This window comes from Camelus dromedarius, chromosome 12, assembly GCF_036321535.1.
Source record: "Camelus dromedarius isolate mCamDro1 chromosome 12, mCamDro1.pat, whole genome shotgun sequence".
Lineage (NCBI taxonomy): Eukaryota > Metazoa > Chordata > Mammalia > Artiodactyla > Camelidae > Camelus > Camelus dromedarius.
The window spans coordinates 69,872,427-69,899,736 of NC_087447.1; the positions used below are offsets into that span (position 1 = coordinate 69,872,427).

At 35.9% G+C, this 27,310-nt stretch overlaps 1 protein-coding gene across 5 annotated transcripts in view; it reads left to right on the forward strand.

Annotated features, from left to right (window-relative positions):
• Positions 1-27,310, forward strand: part of DYNC2H1 (dynein cytoplasmic 2 heavy chain 1) — a 264,211-nt gene that overhangs the window by 83,079 nt on the left and 153,822 nt on the right. For all 5 annotated transcript variants that reach the window (XM_031460657.2, XM_031460654.2, XM_064492852.1 and 2 more), the window contains exons 49-60: positions 101-349; positions 997-1,105; positions 3,679-3,792; positions 4,930-5,072; positions 9,785-9,869; positions 12,048-12,202; positions 13,635-13,772; positions 18,876-18,989; positions 19,597-19,757; positions 20,713-20,836; positions 21,538-21,659; positions 26,107-26,193. In XM_031460657.2, the coding sequence (XP_031316517.2) occupies positions 101-349; positions 997-1,105; positions 3,679-3,792; positions 4,930-5,072; positions 9,785-9,869; positions 12,048-12,202; positions 13,635-13,772; positions 18,876-18,989; positions 19,597-19,757; positions 20,713-20,836; positions 21,538-21,659; positions 26,107-26,193 (1,601 nt within the window). The remainder of the gene's footprint in view (positions 1-100; positions 350-996; positions 1,106-3,678; positions 3,793-4,929; positions 5,073-9,784; positions 9,870-12,047; positions 12,203-13,634; positions 13,773-18,875; positions 18,990-19,596; positions 19,758-20,712; positions 20,837-21,537; positions 21,660-26,106; positions 26,194-27,310) is intronic.

Here is a 27,310-nt window from a genome sequence, read left to right on the forward strand (position 1 = left end):
GGTGCATCCAGAATATAATACCTTAATCTAGATAATTAACCTTTTATTATGTAATTGGGACTTCTGTTCATTATGAAGTATTCTTTATGATTTTTTAAAGGGTCTTATTCATTATGGACGAGATAACCAGAACTTAGATATTTTACTTTTCCAAGAAGTCCTGGAGTATATGTCTAGGATAGACAGAGTGCTGAGTTGTCCTGGCGGCTCGCTGCTGTTAGCAGGGCGCAGTGGTGTGGGTCGTCGGACCATCACTTCTTTAGTCAGCCATATGCATGGAGCAGTGCTGTTTTCGCCAAAGATTTCCAGGGGATATGAACTGAAGCAGTTCAAAAATGATCTCAAACATGTGAGTCACAATCTTTTGTTCTAGTCGGTTTTAAATCATAATTAGTTATCACTCTAAAACTTAAGTTTTAAGTCTCTGATATAAAATACAATCTTTATTTTAATTTTGATGATTATTTTCCCCATGATGATTAGAAAATTATTTTTATATACAGATAGGAAAAAAATTCCTATTATGATTTTCAGCTCTAGGTACCCCAGATTATGGGATGTTATATAGAAAGGGAAGATAAACTAAAGGATGGAATTTAAATAGAATGTATGTGGTGGGGGGAGGGTACAGCTCAAGTGGTAGAGCTGCATGCTTAGCATGCACAGGGTCGTGGGTTCAATCCCCAGCACCTCCATTAAGTAAATAAATGAACCTAATTACCCTCGCCCAAATTTGAAAAAAACCTGAAAAACAAATAAAAATTACATATGTAAAAATGATCCTCCAACTTTTGTTTTAATGTCCTAACTATAAAATAATTAAAATTTCTGCCCAATATTTGTTTATGGACTGGATTTACTTTCCAACCTATATGGCTAAATTTTGATTACTTCAGTATCAATCAATAAAAATAACTTGGATTACATACAGAATGAAACTTTTTAACTGTGCCAAAAATGCTGCATGGGTGCCAAAATGTATGTCCTCTTGTGCAGGTGCTGCATCTTGCAGGTATCGAAGCACGGCAGGTGGTTTTACTGCTTGAGGATTACCAGTTTGTTCATCCGACATTTCTGGAGATGATCAATAGCCTTTTGTCTTCAGGCAAGTAATTGGTTATGATTTAAAGCTAATAAAAATAATAATGTAAAAGTTATACAAGTAAAATGGTTTTGCATAAAATGTTTCAGAAAGCATTTGGCATAGCTTTTATCACAGTGATGTGGGTTAAACATTAAACATGCCCAGAGCAGGAAAACTGAGGAACTTTGTTTTTATAAAAGCAAGAGATCATGGAATTCTATAAAAATGATTATTAATATTGAATATTGGTGAATATACTCAGAAATTGGCCCTGTCATACACTTTTGGTAGGACTGTTATCTGTCATAATCTTTTGGGAAAGTTACAACCAGTACTTGTTTAAGACATGTGCCATACCCTTTGATATAGCAATTATGTTATCTGTAGAAATTTTAACTATAGAAATAAAAAAATTAGTATGTAAGGAAATATGTAGTATATTTGTAATAAAATTTTTGATAGAACCTCACTGTCCATTATTAGAGGAATGGTTGAATAATTATGATATGGCCTTAAATATGGCTATAGATTAACAGATACATTACAGATATAAGAGATCTTATATTTCTTGAATTGTGGTTTCTCTTGTTGTCTCTGGAGCCACGTGACCTTCTTGCTGGTCTTCTGGAGAGGATACCTGCAATTTCTTGTACTTCTTTCTTTTCTGAAGAGTTTATGAAGTTTACTAGAATCTCCTTAAAATGAATAATCACTGTTAGTAGAACTGGTATGAGGTAGCTTAGTTTTAAACTTGGACCAAGAGTATTTTATTACTTAAGTATAAAGCAAACCTTGTTAAAAAGTCAGTTTCAACTATGAATTGTTCCATTGTGGAGACCTGAGGACAAATTTACATGCTGCTCACATTCCACTCAGCTTTTATTAAATATTTGGTTTGTAACTTGCTAGGTAGGCTCTGAGATAAAAGCCTTTTTTTCAGAATTTAACAGCTTTGGCTGAAGAAAACATTTCATTTGTAAAGTGAGGTATCTGAACTTTAACGCCTAGATGAGAAAGAAGTACACACTGGGACTCTGGTTAGACAAATGGAGGGTCAGTTTCTGTTAAAGGCAACGGTTTGTGGCCTTTTTGTATGAATAACCTCTTTTGATTTTTAAGGTGCACATTCTTGCATATTGCTTAAATCGTCACTAGGTGGAGACCTTGTTCATTTTGGCTGAGATAAACTAGTAGGCCAGATATATAGGGATTTTGTTTTATTTTGTAAAAGCAAACATCCAGATAAGCATTAACTCAGTAACTGTTTTTACCTTAAGATAAACTGGTCTTCATAATGAAGATATAATGGCAAAAATCATAAATAGTTAAATCTTGGTAAAGTTAAATTTTGCTGACATTGTTGGCAAAAAATGTGTTTGAAAAATACTTTCCGAGAAAGTACTTAATAGGCCTTTCTCTTTTTTATATTTCTAATTCTTATTCCCTTTAGTATAAATAGAGCTAGCTTCCTTTGCTACATTTAAGAGATCAAAAGCATTTTGGTATGGCTGAAATTTAAAGAAAGACACAGAACAAATTTATGTATGCATGTGTTTGAGTATGTACACACTTGGTGGATGCGGGTGGTCTGGTACCTCTGAGCTGAGCCTAAACAAAGGTGGGGATTCAGACTGTGAGGGGCCCTGCGTGATTGCAGTGCTTTTGATATGTAGCAAAAGAATTTTCACTTAGTCTTACAGTTTCTTCTGCGCTACAAATGTATTGGCTTAACAAATACTCATTAAATACTGGATTTTTTGTGCTGAACAACACGTGGTTCAGGGCCCCTTTCAAATTCTTGTAGTCTTAATCAACTTCGACTGACTTTCATCATCCTGTTGCACAGTAGCAGGCCATGGACTGATTCTCCTCATTTCTAATACACACCTATTGATTCATTTGTTCAGTCATTAATTCATTCATTTACTTAACAAATATTTATGTTTTAGATACTTTGATAAGAATGTCATAAGCTTAATATTGATCATGATCAGATTTTGCCGTCTGAGGATTCAGAAGCTAATTGGGCAGGACGGAAGTTACTCATTCATTATTAAATGATGTGGTAAATGCTAAGCAGTGATATGTTTGGACATTATGTGAAAGAGAAAAGTGTGTTGTACTTCGCATGTGGGTAGTCAGGAAAGGCTCATGGGTATAGTTGGCAAAAGCATATCTTGAAGGATGAACAGTAATTTTGGAGGAAGATGAGGGCAGGAGGAAGACTGTGAGTGTAATGTATTCCAGGAGGAGGGACTATTTCATTACATTTATGGAACACAAGGAAGTTCATTGAGACTAGAAAGACAAGGTCTTCTGGGGACGGTGTAGAGAAGGACTTGGAAAAGCAGATAGCTGGCTAGATTATGAACTGTCTTTAATGGCTTGAATAGGAGTTTGAATTTTATCAAATGAAGGCTACAGATGTAAATTTATGAATAATATAGACATGATAGGGTTTGTTTATTCTTGGAAACAGATTGAATAAGGGCAGATTATTTAATATAAAAATGGAAGAAGCATTATGTGTGTAAAATGTTTTTGAATTAGTGAGTGCAGCCAAAATTCAAAAGAAATGCAATGTTCTTTTGTAGGAGAAGTTCCTGGACTCTACACTCTTGAAGAATTAGAGCCCTTGCTGCTGCCTCTGAAAGATGAGGCTTCACAGGATGGCTTTTTTGGACCCGTCTTCAATTACTTCACATACAGTAAGTGGCACAGAACTTGTGAATCAATTTAAACTACGGTTTATGTGAAATAAATACCATTTAATTTGGCTTGCTTTCTCATTATTGCAGAGGTATCTTAAGTCTTGGGTCCACTTGGTGATTTCTACTTTTTTTGGTATTTTGGTAATTTGTACTTTTTTTCTTTTTCATAGAACTTTCAGAAAATAGCACATAGGTAGCCGAAAGGCTAATAACCTACAGTAAAAACATGTTAGCAAAATTTTAGCAGAAGAGAAGGATGAAAGTGTGGTAATGTTCTTTGGAATTGCTGCCATTGTTTTCAAGTGGCAGAATTAGTGCTTTAGTACCCCGTATCTTAGAGGATTACTGAACTGTTTAGATTGTGCCAGGCTATATTTTTTTTGAAAGTACTTTTTATTATTGCAGAAGTTTCATGTTGACTGTAGATGCTGAAAATTGATAAGCACAAAATGAAGTAATGATGCCACCACCCAGACGCTACTACTATGCTGACCTTTATTTTTCTAAGCGAACATTAATTACTGATGAAACAGAACATTGTTAAAGAGCTACCCGCCCTTCCTTCTCCTTCAGGTTTACTGGGAAATTCCACCACACTTCTGAGAAACAGATCATCTCAGTGCTGTTTTAAACTCAGTGCTATCTAATTCAGAGGTTAGAAAATGAGATTTTCCAAATCTCTTTTTATGATGGGAAAATGATGTTGATATTGAAACAGGGACAAGGTAATTCTAAAAGAAAACCAGAGCTCAGTTTTGTGTGGGAATATTAGAGTGAAGATCCTTGAAAGAAAAATTAAAAATGGAATCTGGTATCGCAATTGAAAAGTAACATACAAAACGGCAGTCTAGTATGTATTCTCATCTTCATGGTGAGTGTCCTTCTGGAGCTTTTTTCTTAGCAGACACACACACACACACACACACACACACACACACACACACACACACAAGTATTTTTTAACCAAAATGAAAATTATACTGTAAAACTGTTTTATAGCTTGTTTTTTCAATAAATAGCTCCTATCATCCCATTTCAGAAAATTTCTATTTCATAAAACCAGACCATATGTAGGTTTCTCTAATTATTTTTGCAATATTCCATGATTATAATTTTCTCATTTTTTTTTTTTAGGAATTCAGCAAAACTTGCATATTGTCTTGATAATGGATTCTGCAAATTTAAACTTCATAATAAACTGTGAGAGTAATCCAGCTTTGCACAAGAAATGCCAGGTGTTGTGGATGGAGGGTTGGTCAGATAGCAGTATGAAGAAAGTAAGTTTAACGTTTAAGTGTGGAAATAAAAAACAAGCACATTTAAAATTTTTTTAATTAAAATTGTTTTTACTGAAGTGTAGGTGATTTACAGTGTTTCAGGTGTACAGCAAAGTGGTTCAGTTATACATATATATTTTTTCTTTTCATTCTTTTCCATTATAGCTTATTACAAGAAATTGAATATAGCTACCTGTACTGTACAGTAGGTTCTTGTTCATCTGTTTTATATATAGTGATGTGTGCCTATTAATCCCCACCCTCTAGTTTATCGCTCCCTACCTTTTCCCCTTTGGTAACCATAGTTTGTTTTCTACGTCCATGAGTCTGTTTTTGGTTTGTAAATAGAATTTGTATCATTGTTTTTTAGATTCCACATATAAGTGATATCATGTTATTTGTCTTTCTCTGTCTGACTTACTTCATGCAATATGATAATCTTTAGGTCCGTCCACGTTGCTGCAAATGGCATTATTTCATTCCTTTTTATGGTTGAGTAATAGTCCATCATGTGTCTATACTACGTCGTCTTTATCCATTCATCTGAGCACAGTCTTTAAAGTTACTGATTTTCACAACTTCTCTTTGCTGTTTATTATACTACCTTTGTTGTGGCACTGAACATCTCTCATATGTTTGAAAGTAACTTTGTTTTCTTTATACTCTTGTGTGATAGTTCAGTTGAGGTTGAATTTTAGGTTGAAGATTATCAAGATTACAGAAATATTTATCATACTTTAAAAATTTTATGCATTTCATTTCCTAGCCTATCATAGGTTAACTTATAATAAAAAAAAAAATCCCAGCAATAATTTCAGTTGTTAAACTTAAAAACATTGTAGATCCTTTAAAAAAAATCTGTCATTGTTATGCTGTGTGTTTGGAGAGGGATGAATTTAAAGAGTGAACTCATAGCCCCATCTCAACTGGAAGCCTTTGCTTTGTTTGAAGAAATAATAATTTTCAATAGTGTCTCTTTGAATGATAGTCATATGCCCAGTCATTCATTTATTTTTGTATGATAGAAGTGCACTCTAATGCTTGTCATAATTTTTAGGATGGAGCATAATTTGAGATGATAGACAGGGTTTACAGGTGGGTTGATACTTTAGATTTCAGTAAGTAGATAAAGGAGAGAAAAGTGTGGAGGCCACATGAACAAGAGACATTTATTAAGTTGTAATTATTGAGTGCTGCTTTTCTATATATTGGAAATACAGCAGAAAAAAAGAGACAAGACCCAGCCCTCATGGAATTTACATTCTTTTGGGGGATATCTCGGGGGGAAGCTTTCTAGGTGAAGACCCTGAGATGAGAGCATGACTGGTGATTTTGAGGATCAGCAAGAAGCCAGTTCATTTGTAACACAGTCATCAGGGGACAGTAGTTGGAGGTTAGGTCAGGGAAGTAAGAGGAGAACAGTTAGGGTGGGGCTTTGGAAGCTATTACGAAGATGTTAGGTTTTCCTGGGAACCAGGAAGGGATCCTTTGGAGGCTTTTGAGTAAAACTATTCTAATGTTTTAATGGGTTACTCTTGACTTGTAAATAGACCATAGAGGACGAGAAGGAAGCAGTTATAAAGATGCTGTAATAATCCAGATGGGAGACGAGGATGGCTTGCTCCCAGGATGTGGTAGAGGTGGTGAGTGGCAGATACTGGATGTGTTTTGTGGTAGAAACAACAGAAGTCGCCGACAGACGGTACTAAGGCAGAAGATAAAGGGAGGAGTTAAGGATACCGCCAAGTTTGTTGGCTTGAGCGCCTAGAAGGATGGAGTACCTGTCAGTTGAGAAGGGGAGACTGAGAGAAGAACATTTAAGAGGAGAATATGTGACTTTTAGCTTTAGATGTGTTAAATATGAGATGTCAGACATCCAAGTTGTAAGATGGAGAAGGCATTTGAATACATGAGTTCAGGGGTTAAGGTCTGTGAATTATCAGAGTATAGGTGGTATTTAAAAGCTATGAGAAAGAATATCTCTAAGGGAATGAATGTTGACAAGAGAGGGAAGAGATCTGAAAGCTGAACCCTGGGAACTAGAACATTAAGAAGTTGAGATGTAAAGGAACCAGCAAAGGATACTGAGAAGGAGCTGCTTGGGAAATAGGAAAGCAGGAAAGAGTGAAGACAAGTGATGCCCAGAAGCCAACGAAGGCAGCATTTTGAAGAATTAAGGAAGCACGAACTGTGACACGTGGAAGGAGATCCAGCCTGGGAACTGATCATTGGATTCAGCAGCGTGGAGTCCATCGGTAACCTTGATAAAGCAGTTTCAGTTAGTAGTAGAAAAAGGCTACATTGAAATACGTTTCAGAAAGAATGAGAAGATTGGAGAGCGAATATGGTCACCTTTTTGGAGGGATTTTGTTATAAAGTGGAAAAGAAAAATGGATCAGTAACTGGAGAAAGTGGTGGTTAAAATAGTGCTTTCTTTTTTAATTTTAAGGTGGGTCAAACTATAGCGTGTTCATGTGCTGTTGGGAATGAAAATAAAAGCAAAAAAAAATACATGTTACATGAGAGACGGGGAAAGTTGCTAGAATAGTATCCTTGGGTAGCAGACAGCATATGGGTCAAACATGAAACGATTAAGGACAGGCCTTTGCTTGAGGATGGAAGCGTCATCCGTAATAACAGGAAGGACCAGGGTCAGGGGCACAGGTGAGCAGTAGGCTCACCAAGCAGGTGAGCAGGTGTGGTGCTGGCAAGCTTTGGACACCCTTCTGGTTGTTTCCGTTTTCTCAGTGACATAGGAAGTAAGATTATCAGCTGGGAGATAAGTTGAGGGAAGAAATTTTGGTGTCTTGAAGAGCTGTAAGTGGAGATGGAAACTAGTAGTTTGGAAGAGTGGGCGAAAAGTTTAGGAGTATGGTAGCCAGGTACCATGAAGGGTTCTCGCGAGGTTAGTGATTATGAAGTTCAGCTGAGGCTGTTCGGCATAGTCGTGTGTTTTCTCTCCAGTCGCGCGTGCACTCGTGGGTGTGGACCTGCAGTAGGTGCTGACCTGCATTTAACCACTGGGGCTTTGCTGCTTGAGTGCAACAAAGCAAGGGAAGGCTAAGGGGGTTATGAAATTACAGGAGGAAGATGGTGAGGGACAGGGTAAAGGTGGTGCAGTTAATAGACGGGAGGTCTTGGTGGGACCTGAGGACTGTTGCTGTTACAGAGAGAGTGAGCCCGGGACAAGCGAGTGCCGTGGGAGAAAGTGGGATGTTTGAAAGTGAGGCTATGAGATGGTCTCAGCCACTGTTAGTGACAAGGTCTCAGGAGGCGACCCTTTGAGGTGGGAGCCAGTGACTGAGAAAAAGGCAATAGATAAGATAACAGAAGGACAGGAATTCAAACAATTGAGAGCTGAGCATATTAATAGGAATGAATACAGTTGATAACCCATCCAACTCTTTTTACAAAGGACTATTTTTATCTCCAAGGAAGAGAAAATGGAGGCAAAGGGGAATGTGAGTGAATCCAGGCAGGAAAACTTTGTAATGTGGGATATTGTTCGGGGGTAAACTGTTGCCCTCTCTTCCCAGCTTTACTGAGGTACAGTTGACACATAAAATTGTATGTATTTACAGCGTATATTTACAGCGTACAACATAATGCTTTGATACATGTATATATGGTGAAGTGACCACAATCAGGCTAATAGAAGGGATGGAGTATTTTAAAGATTTAAGTGAGTTTCCAAAGAAACAAATTTCCATTCATTTAAAAGTGTATGTTGAAAATACTCTCACAGTGGCTTAAGTGTTTTGTCAGAAATCAGTGAAGGTGTTTGAGAAAAGAACGCATTATTTGGCTCAAGAACCAAGACACTTTCAAACTCGGCATTAATTAAAGGGATCTTTTGGCTTAATGTTTTATTCAGTCTGAGAAATTCAGAAAATGATTTTGACCTAATTACATGGATTATTTGTACTCTTGTTATGAATGTTAACTGTATCGGGTGGAAGTTGAAGGTTTTTGGCTTAATTTTAAAATTTCAGAGTTCTATTAATTTAATTTTTTCCCAGAAACAGATATTTTAAAAAACATTTTTGTATATTTTAAAATAGTACTCTTATTATAAGATTATAATATTTTCTTTAGTAATAATGATACCTGTTCATGAAACTTTATTTTCTTATTTGTGACAGTGGCAAAAACCTAGCTGTAGCTAGACAATAGATAGTTTTTAGGATCAGCAATTATGTTGATGTCAATTATGTTAATTAACAATTATGAAATTATTTTCATTTACTTTTAGTTATTTCTTTTTAAGAAAGCTAAGAATCCTCTTACTCTTTTATGCCATGAAGGCATTTTATTAGTTTGATGCCAAAAAACTTTATTTTACTATTTTATGATTTTAAGTTATTTTCTTATTCAATCAAAATAGTGATTTTCTTAAAGTTTAAGCATTTTTCAAGTGAGATGTTGGAGCTTTTTTCCTAGGTGCTATTAATTTGCAATCAACTGATGTTTGATATATGTCAAGTAAGCCATTCCTTGACTAGGAAATAATGTCTTCTAAAGAGTGACTTTTTTTTTTTTTTTTTTTTTTTTTTTGGTCTTAGTCTGGAAAGAATCCTAGAAGGAAAGTCCAGTTGATACTGTTTTTTTGTGTGTGTGTGTGTGTGTGTTAAAGTTTTTTAACCTCTGATATTGGATTTACTTAAACTTTTTCATAGTGAATTGCGGTTAAAGAAATGCTCTTCCTGTTTTAGATACCTGAAATGTTATTCAGTGAAACAGGTGGTGAAGAAAAATATAGTGACAAAAAAAGAAAAGAAGAAAAGAAAAAAAATTCAGGTAGTATTTTGATAAAATTTATTTTATCTAATTTTTATTGATGAAATAATTGGGCATGTTCTAATGTTGTAGAACTATTGAAGATTCCTGATGATTATGAATTTGAATAATGCTAAACTAACAAAGTTAAATTTCTTTTGATGCAAACTAAACTTTAAAGCCCTCTTGATTTGTAAACTAATATTTATGTCATTTCATATAGGACTTAACAGAATATCTGTTGTTTGAAATTAAGAAATTAAAAAATTTTATTTTTGATCTGAATGATCTAAAAGACTTACATTACTTTAGGTTTTTAACTAATAGCCTAAACTTTTTTTTTATTTAAAAAAAATTCTTATTGAAGTATAGTTGATTTACAATGTTGTGTTAATTTCTGGTGTACAGCAAAGTGATTCAGTTATATGTACATTCTATTTAATGTTCTTTTCCATATGCTATTACTGGATATCGAATATAGTTTCCTATGCTATACAATAGGACTTTATTTTATATATAGTAGTTTGTGTCTGCTAATAACAAACTCCTAATTTATCTCTCCCTGCCCCTTTCCCCTTTAGTAAGTTTGTTTTCTAAGGCTGTGAGTCTCTTTTGTAAATAAGTTCATTTGTATCATATTTTAGATTCCACATATAAGTGATATCATATGGTATTTGTCTTGACTTAACTTCACTTAGTATGATAATCTCTAGGTCTATCCATGTTGCTGGAAATGGCATTATTTCATTCTTTTTTATGGCTGAGTAATATTCCATTATATTTGTTCATCGGTCAATGGATATTTAGGTTGCTTCCATGTCTTGGCTATTATAAGTAGTGCTGAACATTGAGATGCATGTATTTCAAATTAGAATATTCTTCAGATATGTGCCCGGGAGTGGGATTGTTGGATCCTATACCAACTCTATTTTTAGTTTTTTAAGGAACCTCCATACTGTTTTCCATAGTGGCTGTCTGACGTCTCCTAAACTTTTCATATTAGCTTATCAGTTAGATATGTCAAAACACTCCATTCATATTCAAAAAATGCATTATGATTTATTGAATATGGTCATACTGTATTCTTCAATATCCTCCTCATTTTCTCCATTTCCAAATTAATTTTGAATGTGGTCTTTATTTTTTTTCTATTATAGCATATTCATTTATTTAATCTAACCATCTAATCATTAAATATTTATTGAACTTGTTTTATATTAGGTACTGGGCTGGATACTGGAGATGACTTAGGATAGTCTAGTGATAGCAAGAATTATATATAAATGTAAAACTTCGATATAACAATATAAATGATGGTAGAAGTTTATGATGTACATTGAAAAGTAAAACATCTAACTAGCAGATACTATAGGAAGTGGACATTGCCCAGATAGGCAGTTTGGTGAAAGTCATTCTAGTTAGGGTGACTAGCATGGAAAAGGCTTGAATAAATAAAATAGATATTTTAGCCACCAATAGCCTAAAGGGCTGAAACATAGGCCGTGTAAGTAGTAGTCTTGATGAAGAGAAAAAGGTAGGCAGGGTCAGGTAATCTAAGGAGGGCTTGGCTAAATAAGGGCTGTGGCATGCAGAGAAGAGGGAGGAGCCAAGGATGCGTCTCAGGGTTCTGCATGGAAAATTCACTAGAAGTTGATTTTATTCACCAGAGTAAGGAGAACAGGGAAACAGATTGAGACAGTGAGAGGAAGATAATGTGTTTGGTGATGCATGAATTGAATCCAGCGGGAGGTTTTTTTCTTAATTTTTTGGCTTTTGAAGTCCTGTTTCTCCCTGTGTAAGTAAGAGTGGATAGGTGTCATTTGGTTTGGTGTCTCTTTCCATTCAAGAAGCTTTGATTGAGCATACTTTTGTATTACATGTTGTGAAGTCCCAATTCATTTATATGTTATGACAAGCTGTAGATTTATCTTTCTTGCAGCAATAAAAATTGTCAGAGGAAATATATAACAGCAGAAGGATAGAGATCAATGAAATTAAAAAACTCAAATTCATAAGAAAAATGGAAGCTATGAATAGATATGTGAGAAATGCCTGTGCACCTTTAAGTAAAGATGTTATCTTGCAGTTATAATTACATTGAGTAGAGGTATCTGGTAAGAAATAGTTAGGATTATTTTCTCTAATTCTTAATGGATCATGCATTTGTTAAGTTATTTTTGTTTTGTTTCCTCTTTCTAGTTGATTCTGATTTTCTAAAATCATTTTTATTAATCCATGAGTCTTGCAAAGCATATGGTGCTACGCCAAGCCGATATATGACCTTTTTACGTGTGTATTCTGCCATTAGTAGCAGCAAGAAAAAGGAATTATTAAAAAGACAAAGTCATTTGCAGGTACAATAGTGGTAATCTTGAATTACTTTATCTGTATTAAAAGTAAATCAAAGTGCCATGTTGCCTATGGCACATTTTTAGTATAAATAAATATTGTTCTGTATTAAATGTCTTGGGAAACTGTCTCATTTACCTCCCTATATTGCCTATTAGACTACAATAAATTTCTTTGGTTGAATAATTATTTCTTTTCTTTACTGCAGAATATTTATGTGCTTTTGATAGCTTATGGTGCTGTCTTTGAATGTCTTTTTTAGACATTCAGAAATGCCTATTAAAACATAACATCCAATATTATACTTTATTGTAAACTTTAATATTAAAATTATATTTGTATCCATGTCATTTTACTTAGTACATTCTGAACAATTTTCTTTCTGTATTTCTCTAATTGCAGAGCTTAACCTTAACTATGGTATTAGAATGTCAGCCTCAGATGCTGTCAGAGCATTTCCTCTCCAAAGGTCTTGCTTCTCTTTGTGAGGGTAGTAAACTAGGAACCATTAATTGACAAAATTATCTTTATCCTTCTTTCTAATGATTGATTTTCATTTATATTAAGCCACTATACATGCTTTGGGAGGGTTAATTTCCTGATTTAGTTCTTAGTGGTGTTTTAGGTAAATGACTTCAGCCCACAGAGTTGCAGCTTAATTGGGTGAATGGTAGCTGTGTTGAGAACATGAGACAAAATGTGTATGTAAAAAGCCGGCATGTTGCTTGTCGTCTCTGCTGGGTGCAAGTGAATGATTACATTCCTTTTTTGCCATTATTTTCTCACCAAATCTGATTGGTTATATGACAAAACCCCCAGCTTAATATTAAAGAGGAGAGGGAATATTGTCCATGTTCATTCCTTGGGTTACCCATGTGCAGTGGAATGGGCCAGGCCAGCGGCCAAGGACAACCCAAAAAGGAGCTGAGGCATTTCATTTTGAGTGATCGCTGACCAGAACTGTATTTAAAGCACTCTCTTATAAAATACATGGGGAACGGACAGACAGAGAAAGAACCAAGTCATGCCCAGTATAACGAGTGGTCTCTGAGTCCTGTTGCCCAGTCAGTAAGACTGAAAAATGAGAAAGGTTTACGGAGGTTTTGCTTCTATTTTGTTTTTTTTTTTCCGTCCTACCTAATGCAGTGTGTAAAACCCCAGGGTTTAAGCTATCTAATATATGTTGATCTGTTCAGCTTTAATGTGATGATTTAAAATCTGTCTTTCCTTAAAGCCTCTGTGGAGTCTTTTACTACATACTAATGGCTAGACAGTTGAATAAATCATAATTAGCAATAAGAAGACTGAGTCCGCTTGCTGATGTTGCATATGTACACGTACACATTTTTGCTTGATTCTTTCTTAGTCTTTGTTTACCATGTGTGTATAAAATTCCTTTTTTTTTTAATATTGCCAATCAATATTTTATTGATGTAGGCTGGTGTATCTAAACTAAATGAAGCTAAAGCTCTTGTGGATGAACTGAACAGAACAGCTGGAGAACAAAGTGTATTACTTAAAACTAAGCAAGATGAAGCAGATGCTGCCCTGCAGGAGATCACGGTCTCAATGCAGGTAGAGTTAGTGTAAGCATGGAAGCGCGGGAACGCAGACGGGAGCAAGGCCGTTTATGTCTGATTGCCAATCAGTGTGAAAAATAACACTTTTACTTACATGGACTTAAAAAATACCGCTTATTGATACTGAGTAGACTAACAGTGATGTGTGTGCTTGAACTTTTGTGGAAGAGCATGCTGTTTTCCCATATTGTTTAAAATCATGACTCTGTTCTCCTCATTGACCATATATTAATTTATGTAAACCTTATAAATATAAAAATGTAAACATTTTAAATTGGTACAGATTTGTCTATAACTGATTTTGTTTACCATCTGTTAATAATACTTCCTTTTATTTTTCCTAATTTTATCTCCTTCAGGCTTCAAGGGTTTTCCCCGCTTTCAGTATTCTCAAGATTTACAAAATGTCTTTATTCATTCTATTTATATTTCCATGATATTTAAAAATATTTTGCGTATGTCCTCTCTTTGCATTGTCTTCCTCTTGTTGACCTTGCAGAGGAAATTTCTCTGTATCCTTTCTTGCCTGGGTATTCTTTTACACCTGCCAGCCTTCTCAGGGTGGCCCTGCCCTTTACCGTGCTCTTTACTACAGATTTCATAGTGACTACCACCAAAACCAGGTTTTTTTGTCCTTCATCCCTAATCTCTCCTCCAGACTTCGGATTCAAATAGTCTATAATCTGTTAGACATGACTTCTCGGAAGTTTCATGAGCATTACGTCTTGAAACAGGTTCAAAACTGAACTCATAATTTCCTGTCCTGTGTTCTCCTCAGATTATAACACAAGAATATAGCTAATTATTCAAGACAGAACTTGTAAATTATGTTGCCTAAATCCGTATGTCTAATGAATTAAGTTCTGTTAGTTTTACCTCCTTGACGGTGTCTTAAATGTGTTTCCCCATCTCTATGTGGGTAACTATTAACCTTCAAGTCTAATGCCTCTTCTATTTAAATTAACATCAATATTTATCAGACTGGTGTATATATCTCAGTAAAAGTAAATGGCACAAAAGTCCTAGAAATAAAAAAGTTGGAGGGCTTATGATGAAAGGTTTACTTTAAAGCTACAGTAATCAAGGCCAGGTGATATTGATGTAATGATAGACAGATTATCAGGAAACTGTGGAGTTAGAAACAGACTCATACACACATGGTCAATTGATTTTATAAAGACGTACCACTTAAACTGGAAAGGGTGAGCTTTTTGAAAAATGTTACTGGAATATTTGGATATCCCTGTAGAGAGGAAAAAATCCTGGACCTTTACCTTACAATTTATAGCAAAAGTAGCTCAACATGGATTATAGATCTAAAGGTACAGCATAAAATTATAGAACTTCAGAAGAAAACAGCAGGAAGAAAATCCTTATGATTTTGAGTCAGGCAGATTTCTTAGATGTGAGACCAAAATAGAAGAGGGAAATAAATGATGAATTGAACCTCATCAAAATTAACCACTTCTGCTCTTTGAAATAAATTCCAAAGAAAATGAAAAGGCAAGTCACAGACTGGGAGAAAATTTACAAACGTTTATCTGATAAAAGACTTGAATCCAGCATATATAGAAATGATTACAACTCTACCCTAATAGAATTAACGATTCAACTTAAAAACAGGCAAAAAATTTGAACCTGCCCTTTATGAAAGAAGACATACGAAGGGGCCAGTGAGCATATGAAAAAAAGCTCAACATCGTTAGTCAGCAAGGAAATGTAGTGCCCTTGTTTTTAGTTTGAGGCATCATTCTAGTCCTGAGCCATGGAGTCCTTAGCCTGGTAATAACAAATCCACAGCTTCTGTGACTTAATTTCTCAGAAGAGTAACCTTTTTTTTCCCAGTCTTCTGATAGTCAGGAAGGGGAGTGTTATGACTCCATAAATTGCATATTTAAAAATGTTTCTAAATATTCTGTCAAAACTTAGAGAAAGCATCAGCTGTTCTGTAGTTTTCATCAGCCGTTCGCAGCGTTCACACCTAGAGTCTTCTGACTGGTTTCATTCTTCGCCTGGTCGCAGCTGCTGTCCTGAGATTCTTCTCCTTCATCTCAGTTTGCTCCCTTATTTCTGTGGGGCTTATCCCGAAAAGCTTTTGGGGAAGGCATACATGAGACAGAAACTTTGAAATGTCACGTATGTGAACTTCTGCCCTGTCCTTGGTTGGTGGGTTGTGTGCTGGGAATAGTACTCTGGGGAGCAATGCTCTTTTTTCCAGGATATTGAAGGCATTGTTCCAGTTTCTCCTGGCTTCCATAGTTGTGGTTGAAACACTCAAAGCTGTTTTAATTCCTGATCTTTTTTGGGAGTGACTTTTTTTTTTTTTTTTTTTTCCTCTCAACGTCTTTTGGATCTTTGTTTTCATTGTTCTTTCATGGATCTTTGTGTTCACTGAAAGTTACAGTAATTTATCTTGGTTTCAGTTTCTTTTCATCCACTGTGTCTAATGGGGTTCTTTCCACCTGATAAAAGTTCTGGGAAATTTCCTTAAATTATTCTGTTGGTAATTCCTTTCTTTTTATTTCTCTCTTGCTTTTTAGAGTTCTTATTATTTGGACTTTGGACTTTCTAGTCTGGTTCTCTAATTTTTTTTTTCTTACCTTTTTTTTCTTCTCTTTTTGCTCTACTCTTTCAAAATTTCCTCAACTCCATTTTTTAACCCTTTTACTGGTTTTTCATTTTTGTTATATTATTTCTCTGGAGATTAAAAAAAACTCTAAATGTTTCCTTTGGCACTAATTACTTTTTTGTTTGTTTCATTGTTGCAGTATCTCCAGCCAGCTCTTAGAGGATATTGTTTGAAATTTTCTTTTTCCTAAAAATATTTTATCGCTGTTTTTTCCCTACATGATTGCTTTATTCTCAGTTAAAAAATGATTCTTAGTTATTCACAAAAGAAGCCTTCTTTTTGTGTCTTGTCATCTTCATTGAAAAATCTGAGTATGGGAGGAAGGTTATTGTGAGCATCACAAGACGGTTATCTGGACTGATTCAAATGACATAGTCAGAAAAATCTTACCTGGCATGTTGAAATAAATTTGTTGGTAGATGGGGAATTTTCAGAAACAGTAACATTTCCAGATAATTGTTCATATACACATTTAGTGTTTACAAGATGAATTTATCAACTACCTGACCTGGAAGTAATATATCAAAATCAAATGTAATTTTCATACTGTAAAACATTAGCAGAACTTTTTTCCCCAAAGAATTTTGGAATCAAGCAATATAAAGCAGCTAGCCATTTACATGAGGCAGCTAGCCGTTTTTATTGTTAAAAATACCTATCAAATATTTTTTTTCCCCTATAGAATATTGAAGGCATTGTTCCATTTTCTCCCAGCTTCCATTGTTGTTGATTGAAACACCTTTATATTTTTCACCTTTAAAGAGGAATTTGAAATAAGAAAAAAGTAAAAGCTACATAAAGGATAAAACCATGGATAACTGTGTATTTACAAAAGGAAAATACTCAGTACTCATGTGCCTCTGCTCTCAGACCTGTGAACATCAGTGAGATAAACACTGAGTATTGAGCTACTGTTTTCTCTGGGCTGTTCTGAGAACAGGTGTTTCTAAGACAGTTGCTAATTATATTACGTAGCAGAGACTAGCAGAGTAACTATGTACCTCGTATTATAAGTTAGTAATTTTGCTAAATTATAAATAGGAGACATTTCTGTTTGTTACTTTATACAGAAATATGGTATGGAGAGACAGCTTTAATACCAAACTGTGCAACTTTTAAAGCTTGCAACTCTAGGTTTGTGACATAAGGAAGGAACACATTAAATGCTGCAGGTGCTCAGAATGGAGATAACTTCCAGCTGGAAGAGCAGGTTAATAAAACAAGGACCACATGAGCCGGGCCTCTAAAGGAAAGTTTTGATGTTGTGAAGATGGAAAAAAGAACTTTCCCTGTTGAGGAGTGGTGGCAGAGAGACAAAAGTTGAAATGCTTGTGGAATGTAGAGAATTTTCATTGGAGCTGATGTGTCAGGTCCCTGAAGGATCAGCGTATTTGGCAGTAGGACACCAGATGTTAGTTCTGTTAGTTCTGTTTTTGTTGTTGGCTTAAACAACAGAAATTTGTTTCTCCCAGTTTGGGGGGAGAGAGTGAAAGAGAGGGACGACTCCTAGTGTCTTCCTTTTTATTTTTTTAATTGAGCTATAACAGACTCATAGCATATTAGTTTCAGATATATAACATAATAAGTCTATATATATATAGACTGGGAATAGTATATATATAGTGACATGGTTACCACAGTAAGTCTAGAAAGCACCCGAGGACATCAGGCAGTAGTTTCTGTAAGTTCCCTGAATGATTACAATATGGTCGCGTACCACTGTTGGAAGGACTCTTGAGAGGTTCCCTGACAAATTGCATCTTTTGTTTTAGAATAGTATAAATAAACCAAATACAAACATTCATAATATTGAAGTATTTTTGTGTATGTGGGACTCTCCATTTTTGTGTTCGTGATCAAAAGGGTCATGTCTTGTTAGTATATAATTTAGTGTTCTTTGAATCTTTACTAATTTTTGCTCATAAATTTTGTCATATTAATGTGTCATGATTTCAGGGTTTTTTTGTCTAAAATAAAGTCTAAAGCACAAACTTCTGGGGGGAGGGTGTAGCTCAGTGGTGGAGTGCATGCTTAGGACCTCCATTAAAAATAAATACAGCACAGACTTCTAATGTACTATACTCGGTCTCCAAGAATTGTTACTATTCTACTATTAGACTTATAGAAGACTTCTGTTTTCAGTTTCCTCATTTGTGAAATGAGCATTAATAGTAGTGACTTCAGTCTGTTGCAAGTGTTAAATGGATATTATTAGGATCATTTTCTAAATTATGAATTTAAACATGTTTGGTTTTTATATAATAAGCATTTATTGCTTTGCCTTTCAGAAAAAAATTATATCATATAAAGCATACTTCCTGATAGTAAATATAAAGTAAATTATATCATGAGTTTCCCAGGCAATTAGAAACTCTCATGTCAATTAATATTAGAAAAGCATTTTTTGTATCATGCTTTTAAATACTGAGCGCATTAAAGTTGATTGGAGGCATTTAAATATTCCCATAGGATGCTAGTGAGCAAAAGACAGAGCTTGAAAGACTAAAGCACAAAATTGCAGAAGAAGTTGTTAAAATTGAAGAAAGAAAAAGCAAAATTGATGATGAATTAAAAGAAGTAAAGGTAAGTTTAAAAAAGGAAACATTTTAAGAGCCATTTCCATTTTTGATTACCAACTTTAGGTAGGAGTTTAAATATTATGTGCTTAAGTTATTTTCTAATAGTATAATCAGATGTGGCTTTCACTCAGAATATTATTTATAAAAGAGAAGAAGGAAAATCTGCTCAGAGAAGTACACAAGTTAACTGATGGTAGTTAAAGATAATCTTTGTTTTCCATGAACCATGTTTTGGCTGTAGAGGAAAAAGGTATTTTGTAGACAAATTAAGACAGACTCTTAGGCTTTTTTTCCCTTGAGAACTGATTAACATAGACAAAAAGTCTTAAGACTGTGTATATAAAGAGCCTCTTGAAAACAGCAAATTGTCTCAAAACAAATTTGATTTTCCAAATTAGATTGTTGCAGTTGCAGTGGCAAAAACTCTTACTTTCTCAATTTGAATGTTTTGAATTTTTTGTGCTTTAGAGGATTTTGATAACTGGAGAGAAAGGGTATTAAATAACTAAGTCATTTTTAATGAAACTGATAAGTATTAGATAACTTGTAAAGAGTAAGTGATGTTTTCATATTTATCTTTTGAAAGTAAAAATGCTCTTTTTGTTTTTTAGCCTCTCGTCAATGAAGCTAAACTAGCAGTTGGAAACATTAAACCAGAATCTCTTTCAGAAATTCGTTCCCTACGTATGCCACCTGATGTGATCCGAGACATTCTTGAAGGCGTTTTAAGATTGATGGGTATCTTTGATACCTCTTGGGTGAGCATGAAAAGGTAAGTTTTTGAATTTGTGAAAAATGTTATTTCATCCAAGAATTACACATTATTTCATGTTTTAAAAAATTTCTTAGTATTGTTTTCAAACTGAATTTCACCTAAGTACATGGTTACATACTTTCCCCTGATGTTTCAAGACAGTCCGTGTATCATGTATCAAAATCTGTTATTTTCCTTTCTCCATAAATGATTTTTAAAAGTGTCGAGGGGAGAAAAAGAATTCCGTAAAATCTTTGAGATTTTGTGAATAAGCATAATCATTTATTTGGTCCTCAGACAGTACAGAGTATTGTGTTTACTGTGATTTACTGAGAAAGAAAATAAAGTCACTGTTCTCAAAGAATCTTGCACTCTTGGCAGAGATAGACACAGACGGAGAGTGAGCAAGACCCCCAAAAATAATATGAGAGATGTAAACCGGAAGAGAAAAGGTTGAGTGCTACCGCAGTATATGACTATGCAGCTTTGGATTTTGCAGCGTAACAGTGGTGTTATGGCTTGTGCTGAGATTCACTTCCATTTTAGGACTTAGGTTGATAGTAGAGTCCTTTTTCTATCTGGAGATGGGAGAGGAGGTTTAGATTTGAGGGAGCACTTTAAAATACTTTTCTTATAAAGGAGTCAGAAAATTTCCTTGTATACTTAGAACATGTGAGTGCCCAGTAGTTCACATAAAGGGGTGTAGGTAGAGCAACGAGCTTTAACCCCTGCACTTTGCAGCTTCAGGGTATTCCCAGAGCGTTAGGACAACTGTTGTGCATCCTTCGGGAGCTCCTTCCCTGTTTAAAAAAAAAAGAAAGACGGCTGGTCCATCAAAGCTTACTTTAGTACCCTGTTTTTTGTTAACTAATAGATGAAAAGTATTATCTACATCACTTTGTTAAATTGATATTTTTGTTAAAAATAGCAAACTCTCTTTGGCCTCATTTGAAGTAATATGCTTTAATTTTAGTTTCCTTGCGAAAAGAGGTGTGAGAGACGACATCGCAACCTTTGATGCACGAAATATTCCAAAGGAAATAAGAGAAAGTGTTGAAGAACTTCTTTTTAAAAATAAAGGATCTTTTGATCCAAAGGTAATTTTTAACAGTTACACCATGAATTCCCTTTCCATACTATATATTATTCTGCTTGTTAAAGTATGATAATTTACCATTATTAATTATTTAGTTTGCCTGAAAACTAAAAGTTTAGATGAGATGTAAGTATTATATCTGGGAAGCATTCACCCGAAGAATTAGGTAAACTAGAACCTAGGGGAATGGGGGGCAAGATTATTACTGTACGTGACTTTTGAGTCCTGTATATGTGTCATTTAATTGGGATACTTAGTCTAATTTCAGTGAACAGTTTAAACTCCATGGTTCTAGTATTTTTTAGACCCTTTATTCAAAATGTTATGTACTTCTTCTTTGACACCAATAGCAGTGGTTTCCAAATCGCTTTTATCTCATAAACATTTATCCCTTGTATAGAAGAGAAGACACTGTTCTGGGCGGCGCCATGTATTCATTAGAAATGTGACCAGTAATTATGTCAATAAAATATCATCATATTAAAGATTCTGTGTGGTTCAAAAAGATTTATTTCTAAGCAAAAAAGTACAGTTTATGTATTTTTCACTTAAAATAGTAATTTTGATTTTAGCTATAAACCAAAAACTTCATTATTTGGGATAAATCATTAAACAAATGCTTAAAGAAAATATACTAGAATTAACTTGGCTTTTATTTGAAACTAAGTTAGGTTGCTGGATACTTGATGATGATTTTTTCAGAATGCGAAGCGTGCCAGTACCGCCGCCGCGCCTTTGGCTGCCTGGGTGAAAGCTAATGTCCAGTACTCCCATGTCTTGGAACGAATTCAGCCTTTGGAAACTGAACAGGCAGGACTGGAATTGTAAGTGAAATATAAAATATACGCAATTCTAACCTTTATTTGTTTTCATCAGTTTGATAATTTATTTTATTAGGATTTATTTCTCATCTGTATCTAAAAAAGGCAGCTGACAACACTGAGTCAATGAAATACAAATTAAGAATGTAGATCAAGATGGCAGAGTAGGAGGATGTGGAGCTCAATTCGCCCTACAAAGACATCAAACATACATCTACATGTGGAACAATTCTCGTTGGAAACTAACTGGAACCTGGCAGAATTCCTGTACAACCAAAGCTGCAAGAAAAGTCTCCGTTTAACTGGGTAGGATGGAAAAAAAATGCATCGTGTCAGGACTAGCGAGGGATCTTTAAAATAGAGAAGGTCCACGTGGGTGGACCCTCGCCCTGGGGAGAGAGCAGGTGCAACCATAGCCTGGGCAGCCCTGTCCTGGAGTCCCCGTGTGGAGGAGAAGAGCCCCCTTGCCTGCTGGGCAGGACAGACAGAAGGGCTAGAGGAGGCTAGACTACTCGCAGGGAGTGCGCACGTGCTGGCGTGCTGACAGTCAGGGCGGGGAGAGCCCTGGTCCTGGCGCTCCACCTCACTGCCCTTCCCAGTCCGATCGGGCGTCACCCTCATCCTGCTCACACCACGTGGAGTCTGCCATGAGATCTGAGCAGAGACTCGGTCTAGCCATGCCGAGACAGGACAGGGCGCCTGGGGTGGGGTCTAGGTGGAGCCATGGAGGCCATGGTCCGTGTGTGCATGGGTGGCGCTGCAGGAGCGCGCAGTGGCCATGTGCTGCGTCTGCAGCAGCCAGGCCCGGGGCGGGGACCCATCAAGCTGTGCAGGTGGCTGGAGGGCCCGAGGTGTGGTCTGGGTAGGTCGGCAATGGCAGCTGTTAGCGTGCTCACAAGTGTGCAGTGGTTTGTCTTCTCAGCAGCAGCAGCCTGTCTCCGCCCCGTCCACACTGCAGCTTAGTGTTTGATCTGGGGCAGACAGGTGCTGGGAGAAGTCAGCCACAGAGGCAGCCCGGATCTCAAGCAGCAGTGCAGCCCCCTGAATTCACGACGCCCTGACCACCAGCTCCAGCCTGCTCCACACCACAGCCTTGTACCAGATCTGAGATGAACACAACATGGAAAGGGCCGTATCCTTGGGCGGCTTCTGAGTGGAACCTTGGACACCCACACGGGCGGCACGTGGTTCTTCTGTGAGCACGCGGGCCTCACTGATGGAGCCTGATCGACCCCAGCCCTCCCGGCTTCTGCTCCCAACAACTGCAGATCAGACCCCGCTCCTAACAGGGCACTGACAGCCAAGAGCAGAGAGGAAGCCCCACCTCACATGCTGCAAGGCTCTAGACACTCCAGCACCAACCACACCCCTGTCAAGGGGGTGACAGCCAGCTCACCCTGAAGAGAGATGGGCCTGGCATCCATACTGAAACCAGCCCTCGTGCCAAAAACACTGGGAACGGTCTACACAGCAGTGGTCCCACATAAAAACACCCCTTCAAGACCACAGTAGATACCTGTCTCCTAAATTCACAGAAACAGAGAAAGTTAAGTAAAATGAAAAGACAGAAGTACTCCCAGTTAGAAGAACAAGAGAAGTCTCCTGAAAGAATAAGCAATGAAGCAGAGTTCACGAGTCTGCTAGATCCTGAAAAAAGGAAGTAATAAAAATGCTGATTGAACTAAGGAGGAGTATCAGCGGGGATGGGGGTCACTGCAGCAAGGCACTGGGAAGCGTAAAGACGGACCGATCAGAAGTAGGCAATGCAAGTGCCGAGATAAAAGTCAGCCTAACAGTAATGAATAGCAGGCTAAATGACACATGAAAACTAGTGCTGTCTGGAAGACAGAATGATGGAAGTCACCCAGTCAGAATAGCAGGCTGTTCATTTGTCAAATAGTTGGGTTTCTAGACAAATGAAAAAAAATTAAAGCAGCATAAGAGATCTATAGGATAATGTAAAACATGCCAACCTATGCAAAATAAGGGTTTCAGAAGGAAAAGAGGGAGCGAAGGGGTTGGAAGTGTATTTGAAGGAAATATGGTGGAAACAGATGCCCAGGTTCAGGAAGCATAGATGGTCCCAAACAGAGCAACACCAAGACATATCATAATTCAAATGGCAAAGTTACAAAATATGAGGCAGGGGAGTATAAAAATGTAGATCTTTTAGAATGTGTTTGAACATCAATGATTATCATTTTACAGCAAGTGACATAGTTATGGGTGAACATACTTGAACTACGTAGTAACTACAAATCAAAAACATACAGGAGATTCACAAGAACCAGAAAGAAAGGAACTCAAACATACTACAAAAAAAGAAAAAAAATCATCAAGCCACAAAAGGAAAATTTAAAAGAAGAAATGAACAAAAACAACTGGAAAACAAGTTTAAAATGAATACATACCTATCAAAAATTACTCTGAATGTCAGTGGACTAAATGCTCCAATCAAAAGACATAGAGTGGCAGATTAGTTAAAAAAAAAACAAAACGAGAACCTACAATATGTTGCCTACAAGAAACTTACTTCAGGGCAAAAGATAGGCACAGACTGAAAGTGAGGTGATGAAAAATACAGTTCATGCAAATGGAAACAAAATTTAGGGCTTTTATATTTGTTCTCTCCTAAGTTCTGTGACATGTTTCTTAGTACATATTTTCCAAAATATTGTTTGGGCAGGTGTGGGGAAAATTTAACAATTTACTTTTGGAGTATTACAATTTCAATCTGCTATTGTTACCAAGTCAGCATTGTATTTTGTCTCATGTGTTCTAAATGCAGTCTCAGCCGTATGCTATGTTCTTGATTGTTAAATTTTGACACTATTCCTTCTTCCTCTAGGCAAAGAGGTTTTTTAGCTGCCTAAGCTTAATTTTCTCAATGTGATTACATTTTTGTCTTGAATCATATGAAAGGTTTGTATTATTTTGGTTATATATGTATTTTTCGCAGCTGGAAGTCATATTTTATAAGTATATTTCTATTTTTGAATACCTTTTGTTATTCTTAATAATTGCCTCATGTTTTCAATTGAAGATTTTTTCTGTTTATATAGAACATACTTATCCACAGTGTGTCTCAGATCCTAAAATGTATTTGAAACCTGTGTACTCTGTTTTTTCTTAGAATCATCCTACCGAGAACCTTTTGTCCTATTCAAGTGTAGATTAGTCCTTCCCCCAGGCCTGCTGTTTACAGCTTAAATTATTTTGACCCTTTTTTTCACCGTTGTTCTGGGGACTACACTTGTCTCTTTCTGATTGTATTTTATTACGGGGCTCTGTCTCTAGCTTTCTTAGCTTAGTGCTTCAGTTTTTTGAACACATCCTCCACGGTAGCTTCTTAAGAAAGTGTATATAGGATGAAAAATATTTTGAGATTTGCGTGTCTAAATTTATCTATATTTTACCGTTATATGTGATCAGTAACCGAGCTGGGTTAAAAATGCTAGGGTAGAAATTGTTTAGTCTCACAATTTTGATGTCCTTCTTGTCCTGCAGTGGTTCTGAGTGTGGTCCCTACACCAGCAGCATCAGTGTTGCCTGGGAAATTGTTGTAAGTGCAAAGTCCCTCAGACTTACTGAATCAGATATCCTGAGGAATGAGACCTTGCGGTTTGTGTTTTGACAAGGCCTCCAGCTGATCAGTGCAGTGCACAAATGCCTGGCAGCACAGGGCAGTCTGGACTGACCGTTTGTTTGATGGCAGCCTCTCGGTATTTGTTGGTATTTTGTGGGGGAGGAAGTCAAGTCATTTCTCTGAAAGAATCCTCATATCTCCTGCTTAGGGATTGAGTAAGAGTGGATGGGCGTGGGTAAAGGATATGAGCTTGACTTCCGGGGATGTGTTGAGAGGATAGTCTGCTCTCAGTGGAGAGGGAATCTGAGGTCAAACTCTTTAAACTACCAACTATTAGACCATCTTCTGTATTTAGGTCTATTCATCTTTTCAGAGGTACCTGTTACCTACATTTCCTGGGCAAGTTTGATTTCTTCTTTTTGTTTATCTTCCTACAGTTAATTTAACTTTGGGCTTTTGCATTATAACTGTTTTTCAAAATTTCATTAAAATTACTCCTTTATAATACTTTTCTATTTCGTTCTTCTTATCCTTGTACATATATGTCTGTTTTACTCCTTGGTTTCATTTTAGTAGGGTTTTAGAAGGGACAGGAGATAAATGAATACATTTGCTCTCCCATTTTTATGCATTCACGAGTGTTTTTAAATACAGATTCGTGGAAGTGGTATGGTTAGGTCAGAGAATATACTTCTAGTTTTAGCATTGCTTTTCAAATAAAATTCTAAAGGTATTAAAACTACTGAATTACTGACAGTTTTCATTGTCATTCACTTACTGCAAGATTACATTTTAGGGTGCTGTTGCTGCTTTTTGTTGATATCCAAAATAGAATGACTTTTATAAAATTGAATTATATTTTAGAAATTTACGGAAAACTGAAGACAGAAAAAGGAAATTGGAGGAGCTTCTTAATTCTGTTGGTCAGAAAGTGTCAGACCTCAAAGAGAAGTAAGTTAAATTTTGAAATGTATTTTAAATATTTGAAAACATACTCAACCAGTTCTTGAATTTTGAAAATCTTATAATCATTATATTCAGTTTTTGATTTATCACTCTATAATGTGGAAGGGTGTATAATAATATAGCATACATGTCTGTTTTTTTTAAAATGTAAGAAGAACAAAAATACTTTATAAGTTTCCATTTGTATAGCTATCACTATATTCCTTACCTTGGGATATTGAGCAGAAGGAATTGAATGTGATCTGTTAATACTGGGAGTATTTACACTTGGTATTCCTATTTCTTTATTGTTTTGGCTTTAAGATTTTAGACTCCTTTATTTCAGATGATGCTATAGGACCAGCTATTCCGTAATCTTCCCAGGGGTGCATGATCATATTAAAAAACATTTTACCTTCTTAAGGGTAAAATTTGCTTTTTTTGGTATTGAAAAAATATTCCTTCATGCAAATATTGTACTGAGGTTTAAGAACCATTTGTAAATGTGATTGATCTTAAAACCTTTCATGTACCTCTGTTTCCTGTGATTGCTTTTTAGTATAAGATAGAAAATGTTGATGTGGGAATTGTTATAGATGTGGAAGCATTTTCCTTTAAACATTGTGAAGATTTGAAAGCCAGAGACTGTGCCATCAAATATGGCATATGTTATCACTTGCAGTGCTGTCAGTTTTATGAGACTAAACTTCTCTATAAACACATTTTGTCTTTAAGTGGTGTGTTACGTTTCCTTTTTCCTTATAGAAGAACTACAAATTATTGTACCAAGAAAGAAACTTAGACTAAAAACTAAATTTTTCTCTATGGTTAGGGATCAGTTATCTCTATTTACATTTATATATATTTACTTATAGAGAAAAAAATAAGAAAACTTCAAACCCATAAATCCAACGTTTTCAATATTCCTGAATATTTTTTGTGTTAGACATATGGGAAAGAAATCAATAATTACCTTTCAGGTATAATCAGTGTTACATGATCTGAATCAGTACTTAACACTTGGCTAATTTAGTAGTTAGCGTATGGTAGCAATGCCTTGACTCCATTTGTTAGTCATCTGCACATGCTAAGTGTCGTCCTAGGCACTTTACATATTTAACTT